Genomic DNA, 17,015 nt, shown 5'->3' with positions numbered 1-17,015 from the left:
CCAAGATAACCATGCAGTTTTATAAGTCTCTTTGTTTAAAGCATACAAAAAGGGACACAGGTTAAGGTAAAAGTAACCATAAAAGTCAATAACTGAGCCCTTCAAACGAACAACCATGTATCAGTCATTTCTCCTGTTTGTGAGAGATCAGTTGTTGGCAGTTGTTTTATTTTAGGTGCCTTCATGATTCAGAATAATTAAAGCACATTTTATTTTTTTAATGTAAAAAAAGAGAAAAAACGGATTTCTCCCAAAAGGAATAAGTTGTTGGTATATGCGTTTTTGTTCAAATACATAATGTACTATTAATTAGAAAAAAAAGTTAAGAAAAACAATTAATATTTTAAGTAAAGAGACATATATTTTTATTGCTATATTTTTCTTACTGAAAGGCGTACTTTCAATGAACTTCTATGTTATGGTTTTCTGGTAACTGTTTATTCAGATGAGTAAAGTGCTTCTGTTTATTTACAGTAAGCTTACATTTTCAGATTTACTCTAGGTGCATTAGCATTAGTGGCTAATGTTGCCCGACAGCACTACACTAGGGAGCCCTGAGTGCTCCGGTAAGCCAGGGTGCTAACAGCTAGCACTTTGCCCCACGTAGCTTGTTTTAACATTGTAAACACGCAGGCTACAGTCCAATACACTCACCTAAACATACATTTCCACACTGCAGCAAAAAAAATCTATTTTTGCTTCATCAGGCCATGTAACTTTACATAACTCAACAGACTTGTTTAGATGTCCCTCAAAAAGTTGTATTTGTACTATGCACAGTAGAACAGTGGGCCATCACTGCAGAGTGCAAAATCTAGATAAATGTCTAAAATTGAGGATTTTTAATGTAAAACAGAAGTCATTAGTGAGAGATGCAATATTCTGATCAATTCAGCTTCTTACCTTCTTATCCCATTCCAGTAGGTTTACAAAATACTCTTTGTAAAAAATCTGTTATTTTAAAATGTAAATTAGTACATTTCAAAGTACTGAAAGTCTTTATTTACATTTGCAGTTTTCGTGTTCATCATTATCCCCCACTGTAGGACCCCTCTTACAGTAAAACTAAAAAGTTATAACAAATCCTCGATATACAAAACACAAACAACAAAGAATTAACAATTCAAACTGATCATATTTATGTCTTATAACATATAAACAAAGCAGTGTTTACAATGACAATTTAAAAAAAAAACAGAATTGAACATATTACCATGCTAGAGTTCATAAATATAGACATTCCTGTGGACTGAAGGTCACTGTGAAAAAAAATCACTAGAAAAACATCCACAGGCTAAATCTGCATCACTGTACAGGCTAATTAAACACCATGAATTACAAAAAGTTGGGTAATGTGGGTAGACCATCTGAGAACATCTGCAATATTTTAACCAGGATATCCAGCCAAGTATTTACAGAATAAAACAACTTGACTTTATTTCTTATTAGCAGAAAGCACTCGAGAGTATATATTGCAATACATCTATTAAGTACATACAGTTTTGGTATCACTGTGGTGTGTCAGTTGGTCACATACAGTAGCTTACAAGTCAGAAAGTCTGACAGCACATCATATGAACTTTTTTCATATGAATGAAATTAGACGTTTATATTGAAACTTAATATGTCTAAAAAGACTACATTTAACATGAAAATACATTTATTATTTAACAATTTACAAACCCTGAATTACTGCTATACACAGTCTATCTGTTCTTTGGTATTGCTGTATCTTTCAGTGTTTCTTAGTCCAGAGACACATTTAAAAAAAAAAAACAAGGCTCATATATAATCTATTTTACAAAGGCAAAATCTAAAATTCTCTTACTCAAAACTGTGCCTTCCTGCTAGACACAGTCCTTAACTCCATTATATCATTCATCAACAATTAAACTCATTCATACAGTGCATACATAACAATAAATAACAAAAATTCACAGAACATAGAACATGTAGACTCAGTCAAACATTTGGACACCAGGTGAGTCAAAAGTCGCAGGACACCCTTTTATTCCATATTCCAGGCCCATCACTTGCCGTTTCTAAAATAGAAGGATGTCCTGTGACTTCTGACTATATATATATAGGTGGTTAGGGTGCTTTTTGTGTCCTTCTGATGCGTCAAAATAAAAGGCATTTTAAAAAGGTAAAGTGTGTTTGTGTTTTTTATACATTAAACATAAAACAATAATAAAGGATATCCACAGAATGTTATGGGAAAATATTGGAAAATAATCAACCATTTAATACTGCTGTAACATGAGTTTTTATGATTTTTTTGTAGAGTTGATTTTTATTAATATCTTATAAATTCTTTATATTTGTTTGGAAGGAAATATTTCAGATTTTCCTCCGTTTATTCTAAAATTGAGTAGAAAAAACCCTAAGAGGGTGTGTCTGAATTTGTAACTAGTACTGTTCATGTATCACGTCAGGTTTTCTCTGGTTTCTAAGGAAGTGATTATGTAAAAGTTGACATTGGTAGTCTTTCATTGCCATGAATGGAAGGTTGCCAGGTTTGGGTTGTGTCTCACAGACTTTAAATACCTGGCCTTCCCCTCTGACCATTGACTGCCTTTATGCCCAAGAGGAAAGCACTTATCCATCCCTATGACCATGCGTTTGTGTATGTCTGTGTGTGTGTGTGTGTGTGTGTGTGTGTGTGTGTGTGTGTGTGTGTGTGTTTGTGTGAATGCAGCTGGAGTCTGTGCAGTCTCCTGGTTTGGATAAGGGTTCTTTAGGTTAGCTTAAGAGAAGGCCATTTACATGAAATGCAAATACTGAGGTTTGTGGTGTTTCAGTCACTGTTCTTATTTTTTTGTTGTTGTTTTTGTTTGGTTTTTATTCATAGTTGGTGCTTCACATATAAAGTCATTTTGTTTTTGAATAATTCAGACCAAAAGATCACAGTGGATGATCTCAGTGGCAGGGGTCAAAGGGGTACTTGGTGACCCCACCATGCAGCTCAACCACTGACTCCGTCCAGGCGATTATGTCACCGGTCATGTGACTTCCACAGGACGCCAGACCGTAGATGTCGTGGGGTGTGAGGACATGGGACCACAGCTGCAGGTCTGAGATCTCACCCACAAACGCCTGAGTAGCATCAAAACGCCCACCCAGCGTGTCCTACAGGAGAGTGAAACAGAGCACGTGGATGTTACCACAATGTGTGTGTATGGTTAGAATGGTCATTTTATGGTTACTAAGGCTCTTAATACATAATGGTCATAACATACAGTGGCTGTCACCCAATTAAACATGATTTTTTTTTCACATAATTTGAACTTGAACTTGAATTATAAAGCATTTTTTACTATTGTGTCAATATTGTATAATAACCAGATCAATAGAAATGCTCTAAAATGATCTAACATTAATGACATTAAATACAAGATTTTTGTTCTTGTGACAGCAATTATATGTAATAACATAAGACTTTTGTCAGTTTACCACGATGTACCATGATTCGGGCTGGCTTCGAAACAAGCAAGTCATTCGACAAAAGAATATTTAATTTTAAGCTTGATACAAAAAAAAAACATTTTACATCCATCCATTTTGGTGATAGTTGGGTGTTTTGTCTCATTTTGGACTTTTTGAACCATTAAACATAGACTATCCAGAAAAATTACTTTGCATATTATTTTTTCAGACATCTCAGAGTTCTATGCAGTACTGTATATGTTTTCAAACTCTACATAAACAGGTCTGCCTGTGTGTTACCTGTTCCTGTCCCAGTATGAACACTCCTCCAGGTTTAATTGGGTGCCAAGATGACAAATTTTCTCCAGATCCCCTCTTCACTCCATCCTGATACGCCTCCCACAGTCCGTCTCTTGTTGACCATGTCACACACACATGATGCCATTTCCCACCACTCAGTGACAGTGGCAAGGTTACGGCCTGCACACATTAATAACACATAAGAATACACTGTAATCCTGTGATAATGCACATGTACATGTATGTAACACATTTTTCTCACACACCCTCTCTCACTCATTCTTCTCTCACCCTGTCATTGACCAGCAGCTCCATTGGGTTGTTTCCCCACTCGATCAGCACTAATTCGTTGGCCTGTCCTGGGACAGAGTAGGAGAATGGAGTTCCCAGACCAGGTCCTGCTCCTCCTTTTATCCAGAGACACAGCGTCAGGGCAAAGATCTCGTGCAGCAGTGTTCTCTTCACTCTGCCGTACATGTAGTTGGTGCGCATTGGAAATCCGATCTGGAAACCTGCAGGAGATTTGCTCTTCTTCCTTGAGCCTGGAGGGGGAACAAGAGGTCAGTACCTGCTGAAACTGGAACGACACCGAATGATTGCATTGTGTACTGTGTTATTAACATTGGCATAATTTAAATGCCTGTAAAATAACAATCAATCCAGATATCATTCACTCTGTGTAGCTTTGGAAATTTACACTGCATTGTAAAGTGAGGCATGAGGACGGGAAATTTCAAAATTATTCAGTGGAGCCCTAAATAATACCAGGAATAACATAGGTATACAGTATATCACTACAGGACAGTGGTAGATCAGTGTTTAGAGTGCTAGCTTATCAATGACAAGGTTGCTGGTTTAATAGCCAGGTTTGCTAAAGTGTCACAGTTGGGTCATTAAGCAAGGCCCACAACCCAGTAAAAAAGCCCTACTCACTAGTGCTCACTATTAGTGTGTATGAGTGTGTTTACTGCATGGATAGGTTAATGGCGGACATCCATGAGTAAGAGGTACAAAACAGAAATGGGCCTTAGACTACATTGTCCCTTCAATGGAAAAATCTCTGTTTAAAATGTTGTTTAGTCTAAGACTAGGCTAAATCCCTGTCTGGAAAACTGCTCCTAATGGTCCAGCAACTTTTAGATTTAGAACAAGAACCAGAATTCTAAGGGAATATTTCTGACATTTTGTTGGATCCATGCCAAAAAGACTTGACACTGTTTTAAAGACAAAGAGAAGCTATTTTCACTGTTAGTATAGTCTTCCTATTGTAAATCTCAGGGGGGAGCTAGGGTTTATAGTCTTGGCCCATTGTGTGGTTTTATGTGTTTGTGTGTGTGTGTGTGTGTTCTTGCGTGTGTATTTTTCCACCTGTCTCTGAGAGCCGGTGTGTGAGGTGGTTCAGCACTGCGTCCAGCTTGCTCTGCCCGGAGTGGCTTTGTGAGTGATATGACGTTTTTGGATAGCCGTGCCCAGCGGCCTCGTTATCATGGTGGCTGTCTTCGTGCTCTCCATTTTCATGGTGAATTTCGTCGTAGCTGTCGTGATGGTCTTGGATGTCATCATGATGATCGTCACCATCATGCTGCCCGTCATGATGTCCCTCGTGGTCATCGACGTGGTGCTCATGGTCATCACTGTGGTTGTCATGACCAATGTCGTCATGATGACCATCGTGGTGATCCTCACCTTCATCCTCGTCACTGTCGTGGTGGTAGGGGTTGGTGGGTGAGGTAGTGTGGTGCAGCATTTGAAGCTCAAGGGCAGCGATCTTGCGCTGCAGCAGGTCTTTGAGTGAGCTGGAGTAGGTGGTGGAGGTGTTCCGCGTCTGCGAACATGACAATAACATAACTCTGGATTAATGTGGATGAAAAAAATACAAATACTAAACAGGAATCAGGTTCAGAACCTGTACCAACATTAGAACAATTATTCATTTAGCCAGTCCTATTTAAAACTATACAGTACCTGATCACAGAGTGTTTTTGGGGTTAACTTAGAGGTTTTCCTAACTTACATTTGATTTGTTACTACTGTAAATATTGTATTGTATTCTAAAACATTAGTAAATTATATGCAGCTGAAATATATTAAATGTTGTGTGAAAGATTTAGTCTGTGGCTCCTCCCCCCTCAATTTGTTTCCTGTTAATTTTAATCTGCATGTTAGAACTCCCCTCAGCGCATGATTTCCCCAGACTGGGAGGCTTTTGACAATGAAACACTGAGACCTTGCCTGGATTTCATCTACTTGAGGAGCAGCAGTAGCGCCACTCTAGAGCTGTAAAATTACAATACTTAAAACACAGGTCTGAGAGAATTTATTTTTGCATTCATACTTGGACACAGAGTTTTACTTGCAACTATCTTACCACCTGCTTGTTAAGAGAGACCAGAAAGTTTTGCATTCAAATCCCATCAATGAGTGAATGAATGCATAAAGTAACACATATACTATAGCACTTTTGTAGATACTCACGGATGCTTAACACTCATATTCCACATATAATTATACTCAGAAATCGACCAATTCTACAACTCTTCACGATCAGAAGTCTGAAAACAGAAAGCCATCCCCCCAGTCTGTGAACATCATGTGCTAGGTAAGGGAAGTCCTAATTTGCTAATGGGGAATTAACATAAATCAATTTTCTTGTTAAAAGTGATGATTAGCACTATATTACCATAGATTAATGTGTAGTTTCAATGTTTTTTGGCCTAATTCCTTATAACAAGCATAAAAAAGATCGCTAGTAGTTTGTCACAGTAGCTAGCTAGTTCCACTTTAAATGGTGCAACACATGGCAGGGGCTGCAGCATTTAAGGTGGAACGAAAAAAAAAAATTATAAATAAAAGCTAATCGAAGCTAATTTCTGCTCCCCATCACAGAGGAATTAAAAAATAGACAATAATATTTCATTTTTAGTTAGCTAGGTTACTGAACTTTAGCACTCCACTGCAATATATCGTATCGGGTGCTTGAAGAGTTGTCCCAATTCTTAGGGGGAGGATTTTACCCTTTCCACTTGTAACTGTCCCAAGGGGAAGGGTTACATTTGAAAAGACAAAAAAGGGGTAAGAGGTAGGGGTCAAGGGCTGATCTTAGCCCTGGTATATGACCACCTCAAAACTGACCCAACCTTGGTAAGCAGTCTGCATTACAATATGGGTTACAGTAAATTGATACAGTGTAATGACTATTATGTAACAAAAACAGTGCTGTATGAGAGTAAATAATCCCACAAGGGGCAGATGCTGAATTGATATGGTTAATTACTTCTAATTGCCAATGTTGTCCTGTTTGTTATTCTCTTTCTCTGTCTCTCTCCCTCTTTCTCTCTCTCTCTCTTAGCTAATCCACTTATTTGCCCTGATTGTGGGGTCTTCAGAAGAGATCACGCTAATTGACTGTGATCTTCATCAGCTGACCCCCCACTGTCCCTGACATCTGTCCACCTACCTACTACACTTTACAGTGAGAAAAAAAGAGTGATGAGAGTATAAAGAAAATAGTAAGTGTTAAAAAAGAGAGATAGAGAGAGAGATAGAGAGAGAGAGAGAGAGACAAAGGAGGCTGAAAAACAAACTGACAGACTGGAGGTAATGTAAAAGGTCTAGATGGTATTTTACTAATACTGATAATAATTATTTACCATATTTAGGGTTCACTCAACATTACTGTTCTCATCATACAGTGATATTTAGGGCAGTTTTTGCTCAGTGGTTAGAGTTCTCGAGTTCTGGGCTGTTGATTATTGGGTTCTCTATTGGGTGCTGCCACTCTTGGGGCCTTGAGCAAGGCCTTCAACATTTTTTAGAATGACTGACCCTGTGCTCTGACCTGTGCCGTCATTTTGCAGTACTTTAATTATAAACGATAATGTGAACTAGAAAAAATTAATAAAAAAAACAGTCAGATAACTGTTATCAGTGCAATGTACAATAATTCATATTTACTCCTTAAATATTTGCTCTTTTATGTTGGTCTTTTTTGGCTCATTAGTTCCACTGGACCACGTAGCAGGGCATGGGTTTATCAACATTGTTCACTAGCCATGTATTCATAGATGATCATTGTTAGCCTATTTATAGTCTATTTTTATAGCCTATGTTTTTTGGCAGTATAATACAAATGTTAGTGAATATTGTCTCACTTTTCAACTTTCAATCACTACTAAATTCTACTAAATTTGGGTGTCATTTTAGCTGAAACCTGTAAATCATGTAGTGTGCAGCATTGTGGCATTCCAATCAAACCAAGTAATGCTGGTTGATTGTTCTGTGTCTCATTTGGAACTATTGTCCTCTGTCATTGATAGTCTTAAATACAACTGGGCTCAAGGTGTAGGACACTTAATGGAACATATGGCGAACTAATACTTACACGGTTAGCGTGTTTGTGTTCAAGGCTGTGAGGTGCAAGGAGAGTGACATGGAGATCTGGATGCAGTGACCGCTCTTAGCAGGTCAGAAAAATTGACTGTTGCACCTCTTTACATTGTAGCTTTACCTTACTGGTGTATGCCCTTTATCAGGTATTAGCTTCTAACCACAGAACTGCTGAATATATCGGGGCGGTGGATCATCAACAGCCATGTTGTGACAATGGCATTATACAGTTAGGCCCATAAGCCTTTGCATTTAATAACTGCCTGAAGTCTGGAACCCATGGACATCACCAAACACTGGGTTTAATCCTTTATGATGCTTTACCAAGCCTTTTCTACAGCTGCTCTCAGTTGTTGCTGGCTTCTGTAGGTTTCTGCCATTAGTTTATTTTAGTAAGCGAGTGAAATGCTGCTGAAACTCCAGGGTTGCTTTCACAGTATGTTTTCAGTCATTGTCCATCTTCACTATCAACCTTGCTGCATCTGGTTGAGTCTAATTCAGAGTTCATCCTTCTGCTTCGGTCACATCTTCCATAAACACTAGTGACCCAGTGCTAATGGAAGCAATGCACACTTATGCCACCACCATGTTTTACAGATGATGTGGTGAACTTTGTGTCGAGCCATTCCAAGCAATCTCCATACTTTTTCCCATCATTCTGGTACAGGTTGATCTTAGTTTCATCTGTCCAAAGAACGCTGTTCCAGGACTGGTCTGGCTTCTTTAGATGTTTTTTGGTAAAGTCTAATCTGGCCTTTCTATTAATGATTTGCAGCTTGTGGTGAACCCTCTGTAATCGATCTTATGAAGTTTTCTCTTTATGGTAGACTGAGATACTAATACACCTATTTCCTGGTGAGTGTTCTCTACAAGGGTGGATAATGTAAAGAGCTTTTTCTTTACCATGGAAAGGATTCTGTGATCATCCACCACTGTTGTCTCCCATGGACATTCAGGACCTTTTTGTAGTTTCTTCACTCACCCCTGCAATCTTTTCCACAGAATGTACCAAACTGTTAAATTTTGTCCAGTTCTAACATCTCCACTATCTCTCTGAAGCATTTATATGCTTTTTGCTCTGTGATGGAGTTAATGGAGTCATGTCAACGGGAGTTTAGTTTAACTAATAAAAAAAATAAAAAACAATCTCTCTATTGTGTCTCACCTGTATGTTCTCCAGCCTCTCTTTAAGGGTTGTCAGCATTCTCCCCATCTGCTCTGGAGTGGACGAGGGTGAAGGTGTCAAATCACTGCTAGAATACTTATCACCTAGTGCTGCCTTTCCCCGGTGATGCCCATAGTGGCTAGGCTCTGTGGGATGAGTGCCATAGTAACCAGTGTCAGGACCATAGCCATGGTGACTTCCTTCAGTTGTATGGGCATAGGTATGATGGGCCAGGTGAGGGGGCACGTGGTGGCGTTCATTATCATGGGAACTCAGGGTGTGTCCGAAGCCCTGGCACAGGGTCAGCTTGGCAGTCAACTCACGAATGGTTTCCCTCTGGTCCAGGATGGTTTCTTTCTGCTGCACTAGGCTCTCCCGCAGGTGCAGAATGGTGGCTTTGGCCTCTTCTGACATGCCCCACCAGGCATTGCTGCTTGCACCTGGACCGGAGTGATGATTACCATGGTGCCCGCCCATACCTGGCCCACCAGCTCCTGGGACGGCCCCAGGAGGGAAGCAAGCAGGGTCAGCATCAACAGGAAGGGGCGTGCAGATAAAACGAGGGTGGGAGGTGTAATCACTGTGCTCTGAACCTGGGATACTACTCCCCAAACACTCTGAAATAAGTAGCAGCACATGGAGAACAATGGTCCATCCATCCCTTCTTCTCAGAAGAGCAGAGAGGGACACTGAGGGTAGTGAGTAGTAAAGCTTCATTTTTAGGCGCTTGGGGCGAGTGCTGGTAAGGAGATGCGGACCCAACAAGGAGCAAGGAGGTGTGGTTATGTTGTAGGCCACATTAGGGCAGAGGTATTGTTGAATGTTAAATATAAAAACAACACTGTCCAGTGTCTTTCCTTTATCAAAACAGCTGCTGGAGCCAAATCTGTCCTTCGTCGTAATCCGAAATACACCTGCAAAAACAGAAAAAAAATTAACAATTGAAACAACCGTCTATCTATTCTGTTTTCAGTGCCCTCTCTTTCTCTTCCTCTGCGGCGATTTTCCAAGCCAACTTTATGATTAACAACAGGTCAGTTTGACCTGGCAACACTTCTTCTGTTTTTTACAGTTTAACATAACAGGACTTTTAAATGCAAACCCACTCATATAGCAGATGTTTTTATCCAGAGCGACTTACACTTATATACATGCGTAAGAATCCCTAGTGAAAGACAAAAGCTTTAACATAGAATTACACTGGCTAAAAAAGGATCTCTCTCTCTGGATATTAGTCTAAATGTATGTTACTGCCAGCTCTCAGCTCCTCTAGACAGACAAAGAAGGGCAGACAGTAAGATGTCCCATTAACGTAAATCCCCTAAAGATCCTGCAGTCTATGGATCCATGATCTTCTCTGTCTCAGTTTGCTTTATTTCTCTCATTAACAGAAGACTAAATCAGAACCAGCATGACTCTATTGGTTAAATAGTAGAGCTTATATTGTTATTTTGAGCTTTTTCAGCTCTGATTTAATGGTGATATTGTTTTTGTAAGTAGAGCATTATAATTGACCTTTTAGCTACAATTGTGAGATGTTTGCATGATTTAAATCTGTTCAAAATAATGTTAATAAATTATGCAACATGGAAGAAGTATAAGTCTATTATTTAAGAAAGCTGTTTATTTAGAATGGAATTCCAGGATGCAATGTGGAGGAGTGGAGGATCTTGCATGTTCCCCAGAGTTTTTACTCCTTGTTTTTAGTTATGTGCTTGATTTCAGATATTTTACATGTAGTGTTTAACTTTGTTTTATAAGAAATTTTGTTTGTTTATGCCACCTGGGGTTACAAACTAGTAAGAAAGGTGCACCTATAACATTTAAACCATGTAGTTTTCCTCTCTGTTTAGTCTTCCCAGGCTAAAGGGCAGCAACACCACCCCATGTATTTTCGTTATTGGCCAAGGGAGTTTAGTGCTGTTAAACTTTTGTTTGGTTTATATTGCAGTTAGCTATTTTGTTTGATTTATTTTCTATCTGGTCTTTTGTTTGTCGTGTTGGGAAGTGTGTTATTTTTTTTTGTTCTGTTCCTTTTTTTGGTGCTGTCCAGTGTGGTACTTGATAACAGCAGATTTAGGTTGTATGACTCTTTTTTTTTTCAAATAAGGCTGTTTTACCTTTTCTCATGTTGTTTACTTTACTTTTTTACTGGTCTTGTTATTATCCCATACCTTATGGATCCCAAAACCCCTAGATATAAAGTGAAATTGTGACAGTGTAATATAACAAAATGTACAGAGTGAAAATGTCAAATGACCCTTTAAGGGGCTGTGCTTTGAGTGTTCGTGTTTATATGCGCAGGCGTTCACTTAAGAGGCTGTGTCAAGGGTCTTTCTTGCGATTAAAGGGTGATTATCTGTCTGTGTACTTGTAGCCTCTGGCCGCCCTTCAGCTGGCCCAGATAGAAACAGTTTTATTGACTTGCTGCTGCTCTGCTTCCTGTTTTGGGTCCCTGTCCATTGTTTTGTGTCTAAAGCTGCAGGCCTATTTATCAGTTACATTTGCAAGCAAGCAAGTTTTATCAAGTCAGTATCTAATGACTGAAGTTTGCTAAAGTTTTGCACTGCTACTTCAAGGCTAATAAGCTAGCAAGTAATAAGTCCTTTCACCCTACCAAAAAACACCATACAAACTGATATCTTAAATAATAACAAATTCTCCACAAACCATTTCAAATGGTTTAAATAGAGAAAAGTACACTGCAGGCCTCAACGCTGGATAAACCAATGCTTAAAAAGTCACTTCTGTTGAGGTCAGGTTTGTACTTCAGATACTGAGTGTGACTTCTAAGCCAAAAGGACACAGGAAACTGTCTGGCTGTCCGCTACGACTAGGTTTCTTTTATCAGTGCACTTAAGTGCCAGTGAGTGCCTACATGTGGTGTATTAATTGGATTTAAAGATTAATTAGCTAAAGGATGAACGGATTGAGTGTTTGAGCAACATCTTCATGGCATGAGCCACGCGCAAGAGAAGTGTAAGGGAACCATACCAACTGCTTAACCACTAATTAAACAATGTCACTTGTTCTGTGTATTATTTCCTGAAAATGATGACAAAACAAAACTGAAGAAGTTTTTTTTTTTTTTTCATTCCAAGCAAGTGCCACTAAATGGTGAGCAAAGGTTTGGACACCCTAAAAGTTGTGATGGTGGAATGTTATGATGAAATGGCTGTTCAAGGGAATTGTGGAGGTCAAAATGAGGTATGGAAGCCAAGAACCTGCAGAAATGTTACAGAAAAGTCATAAGATGGAAACTTTACCTGTGACTTGATCACAGTATCCAAACGTATTGGACTGGTTTTCGCCATGTTTTTTGGTTTTGTTGCTGCTGGGGGCAATATTGCACAGGGGGGAATACAACTGTGTATTTTTGTATAATAAACAGTACAGCTGTTTCTGTAATGTACATGTATAGTACTTCCCTGCTAAATCTAACTCAAGACCAGCCAACCAGCTACCCTATATTTTTTTCTGGATTACCAGTCAGTCTTAAGCTGGATTTTTTTGCTTGGCCAATGTGATTTACTTTACATTGATATTAATTTTGATGTGGTTGCACAAAACCTTTTGTCTGTTTTTGTCACTGTATACTTAAAAAAAAAATATGGTATTGTTCATTAAATTATGCTTTTTTATAATGATTCTCATTAAAATTGAAGAGTAGAGGTTATGATGTAGGTAATTGTGTAGGAAAACCAGAAAAAAAACTGAAGTGACAATATAAAATAAGTAAATCTTATCTAAATAAGCAAATTTTTTTGACAAAATCTGAATCTGGCTATTGCTCTTTACATTGTATCAGCACCTAAAAATAAATGGACCAATAGCTGTTTTTCAAAATGACCTAAAATAAAATAGGTTCACTTTGACTTCCATTGAAAATTGCCATTTTGATTTTTATGTGACAGCGATTCACAGTATGTTTTGATAGTATAACAAAAAAACTGTGTGTGAGTCCTGTCTATATGTTTAAGCTCTTAGGGAGACAGACAGATGACCTAGTCAGAAAAAAATCTCAGGCCCAGTTTGGGATCCCAGTCTCTCACTCCTGAGTTTATCCTGATTGATCTTCCTCCCTGATCCGGCCTCTTAACGTGATCACAGTTCTGGAGGATCCACACAGCTTTACAGCCTTTTCTGCTGAAGCTACCAGGCTCTGTCCAAGGAGGCAGATGGTCTAGCTTTGAACACAAGCATTACTGACTGGTGGATTAAGGCAGTAATTAGCTCAGAGAAGTGTCCAATGTCCCAACTGGTTACGTTCTCATACTTAATAGGAGTTTTTAGGCATTTTAAAGCACCTTTTTTGTTAGATGTACAGCTTTAGACTTAGTGTTGTCCATTAATGTGGCTTAGTGGATTAGTGCATGAATGCATGCCCTTGTACTTTTTTGTCATACTGATATTTTTCAGATTGTCAAACAAACTTTAATATCAGACAAAGATAACTTGAGTAAATATAAAACACTTTTTAAATTATAATTTTATTTACTAAAGAAAAAATGTGGAAAATGTAACTCTTCTGTTATGTCAGTCCAAAGAATATTTACCAAACATTGGCAAATGTGAGATGGACCGCTTCGTTTTTTTTGTTCAGCAGTGTTTTTTTTGCCTTGGAACTCTCCCATGAAAATAATTTTTGACAGGTCTCTTTCTTATTATTAAATCATTAACACTGACATTAACTGAGGTAAGTGAGACCTGCAGTTATTTATATGTGTTCTGGATTCTTTTGTGACCTCCTGGATGAGTTGCCCATGCCCTTTTGGAATAATTTTGGTCAGTCCTGAGAAGGTTCACCAGAGATCCATGTTTTCTCTATTTATGAATAATATCTCTCACTGTGGTTGGCTGGACTCCCAAAGCTTTAGAAATTACTTTGTAACTATATTTCCAGACTGATAGATGATAAATAACATTGTTTTGAATGTCTTCATAATTTGTTGCTTTTTGAGATATTTTAGCTGCTTTATGTCAGACAGGTTCTGTTTAAGTGATTTCTTCATTCTACATATCTGGCAGTCATCAGGGCTGGTTGTGGTTAATAAAAATTGAACTTAGCTTCATCATCTTCAATCACTTAGATTAATCACAAAGTTTGTTTGATAATCTGAAACGTGTGTATGAAGAAAATGCAAAAACAAAAGAAATCTTTAAGGGGCAAATACTTTTTCATGCCACTGTATCTCATGGTCAGAAGAAGGATAAACTTGTAGAAATAATATCTGAACATTCTATTGTTTCTACTCCAATATGCCCTGCATAGCCGACCTTCAGTAATCACAGAACAAATAACAATGCTTCTGATTATTGTCTGATCATCTTCAGTAGCTTCCAAATTAGTCAGTTCATTCTTGATTTGTTTTGAACAATGCAGAGATTAAGATCAGATCATTTTAGATAATTATGCTAAAAACAATACAACAATATCAAGCAGTAGGCACACAAGCTTAAAGTTCCATTGTTTAGCTGCGCAGATCATGGGACACCAGTGTTTTTCTGCATTCGTTCCTATTGCACTTTAGACATTATTAGACATTATTACACTGTAGTAAGTATCAATTCTAACAACTTCTATACCTAGATTGGGCTTTATTGTTTTATACAACCCCCTGTGCCCCAATCCAAACCTACTGTATACTATTTAATACCAGGCTGAACCCTGACACACATAAGCCTATAATAACATGTACATGTTTATTAATAACATGTCTGATAATCTTGTCCTACACTTGTGTATTCATCAACAATAATGCACTAGGTAATATGGACTGTAATTAGAAGCAGTAATCACAGAAAAATGATCAACTCCAGCACTAAATACCACTGCTGCTACTACAAACCAGTCACAATATACACAATACAACCTTTATATAAACCCATTTATAAGGAAAAACATTCTTAACTTTCAAATAAAGTCAATGTGGTAACACATTTTCTTCAAAGTTATTTAGGAGCATTTCTAGAGTTTCAATCACTATGAAATTTTGACCCAATGTGAGGAACAGATTTATAAAGAGAAAAGCAGCAAAAATTAAGATACAACATTCTTATCAAACTGTTATGATGTATATCATAAATTATGTTTGTTCCTCAAGTATTGAAAGGTAGAACAATCTGTACCTGTAAGGTTCCTAAGGTTCCTTTGTTAGTGTGATGCTGGACAAATCCTGTTAGAGGTAGTTCAGTTGTTCAGTCCTTCTCAGTTGCCCAACAGAGACCTAATCCTAAGGAGAACTTTAATTCATCTCTCCTTCTCTCCCTCCCTCCCACTATATCTCTCCTGTCTCCTCCCATCCTCCCTCTTTCTTTACTTAAGCTGACAGTTAAGAAAGATAATTCTGCAGAAAGGGCTAATCCAGTGCTGATGGGTTAATAGTTAATGTTTTCTAATTTTATGAGGCCACAAATTTGTTTAAATTATAGCAAGCAGATTCATCCTCACATCTTACATCATGTGTCATTTCTCCTTACGTCTTCAAAACTAAGTGAAAAAACTTTTTTTGCTTTGTTTTAGCTGTTTGTTTTATAGCAAATAAAATATTGCATACCATACTATATATTATTACATCATGATTTAATTAAAACTGATCAGTCCTTTTAGCTTGCCCAGGCAGTTGGGTCAAAATCAATATATTCATACAAACACTGTGTCTCTGTATTTATTTTAAGATTTACTCTGAACAGATTATTACACATATATAGGAATATAAAGCTTTTTTTTTTACATTTCTGTACATTTTACACAGTTAATAAAGATAATGTAATGAAGACATTTTCCAGTGATTATGATTACAAACAAAGAACAATTACAAACAAACAAACAAACAAATAAAATATTCATTAAATCTCTGTACTTACTGTAATTTAATAAAAGATTAATTATGCTCGTTTCCCAGCGCCTCCTCTGGCAGTTGTGTTGTGAGTCTTAACAAGATAACCAGCCTGATTAAAGTCCCAGTCGCCACTGCAACAGATGGCCACTGATTGAGGTCAGAGGGGCTACATACAGATGAACAGGCAACCCAAAAACTGGCAGAGGGTGAGGTTAGGACTCAGAGTTTAGCGCAGGTTAAATACTGTTCTCAACATGACACATGGCTTTATCAGAAAACTACTGTGGAGCTGTCGAGTCTAGGGACTATATAGTCAACCCTGACCTGTGGAGTCAATAATTAGCATATATACAGCTCTGAAAAAATAAGAGACCACTTAAAAATAATGAGTTTCTTTGATTTTACTAAATTGAAGTATATTGAAATATAATCAGGAGGAAGATGGATGATCATAAGCCATCAAAGATGCATTAAAAACTGTAAAAAAACAGGGTTATTGCACCAAATATTGATTTCTGAACTCTTAAAACTGGATGAATATGAACATGTTTTCTTTGCTTTATTTGAGCTCGGCATCTTTTTTGTTATTTCAACCAATTTTCATTTTCTGCAAATGAATGCTCTAAATTACTGTTTATATTTAAAATTTGGGAGAAATGTTGCCTGTAGTTTATATAATAAAACAACAATGTTAATCTGACTCAAACATATAAGTAGCAAAATTAGAGAATTGAACTGATTCGGAAACTGAAGTGGTGTCTTAATTTTTTCCAGAGCTGCATATAAATTACTGTTAAATATGGAGTTTTGAGTTTCTCTATGGAACGAATAATCTTTTCAGAAATATGAAAGCACACCATGCTGCACAAATAGCAGTCCTTTGGCAAGGCACCTAA

At 37.7% G+C, this 17,015-nt stretch overlaps 1 protein-coding gene across 1 annotated transcript; it reads right to left on the bottom strand.

Annotated features, from left to right (window-relative positions):
- Positions 1 to 1,115: 1,115 nt before the first annotated feature.
- Positions 1,116 to 15,548, bottom strand: si:dkey-283b15.2 (neuronal pentraxin-1). The gene is made up of 6 exons (XM_007254509.4): positions 15,407 to 15,548; positions 9,278 to 10,191; positions 5,095 to 5,551; positions 4,018 to 4,268; positions 3,727 to 3,906; positions 1,116 to 3,129 (listed from the first exon to the last, which is right to left on the bottom strand). The coding sequence occupies exons 2-6, from the start codon at positions 9,992 to 9,994 to the stop codon at positions 2,920 to 2,922; spliced, it is 1,815 nt and encodes a 604-aa protein (XP_007254571.2). The 5' UTR covers positions 9,995 to 10,191; positions 15,407 to 15,548; the 3' UTR covers positions 1,116 to 2,919.
- Positions 15,549 to 17,015: the final 1,467 nt, after the last annotated feature.

Source organism: Astyanax mexicanus, chromosome 6, assembly GCF_023375975.1.
Source record: "Astyanax mexicanus isolate ESR-SI-001 chromosome 6, AstMex3_surface, whole genome shotgun sequence".
NCBI classification, from domain to species: domain Eukaryota; kingdom Metazoa; phylum Chordata; class Actinopteri; order Characiformes; family Acestrorhamphidae; genus Astyanax; species Astyanax mexicanus.
The sequence above is the reverse complement of the archived record's forward strand: the minus strand, read 5'-3'. Positions and strand labels throughout refer to the sequence as shown.

Bases quoted from the DNA above. Each gene is read 5' to 3' on its own strand.
- si:dkey-283b15.2 (XM_007254509.4), bottom strand. From the start codon at position 9,994: ATGAAGCTTTACTACTCACTACCCTCAGTGTCCCTCTCTGCTCTTCTG. The intron at 4,269-5,094 runs GTGGAAAAATAC...TTCCCCCTCCAG, and splicing joins ACACCGGCTCTCAGAGACAG to GCTCAAGGAAGAAGAGCAAA. The intron at 3,130-3,726 runs GTAACACACAGG...ACTCTCCTGTAG, and splicing joins TCATACTGGGACAGGAACAG to GACACGCTGGGTGGGCGTTT.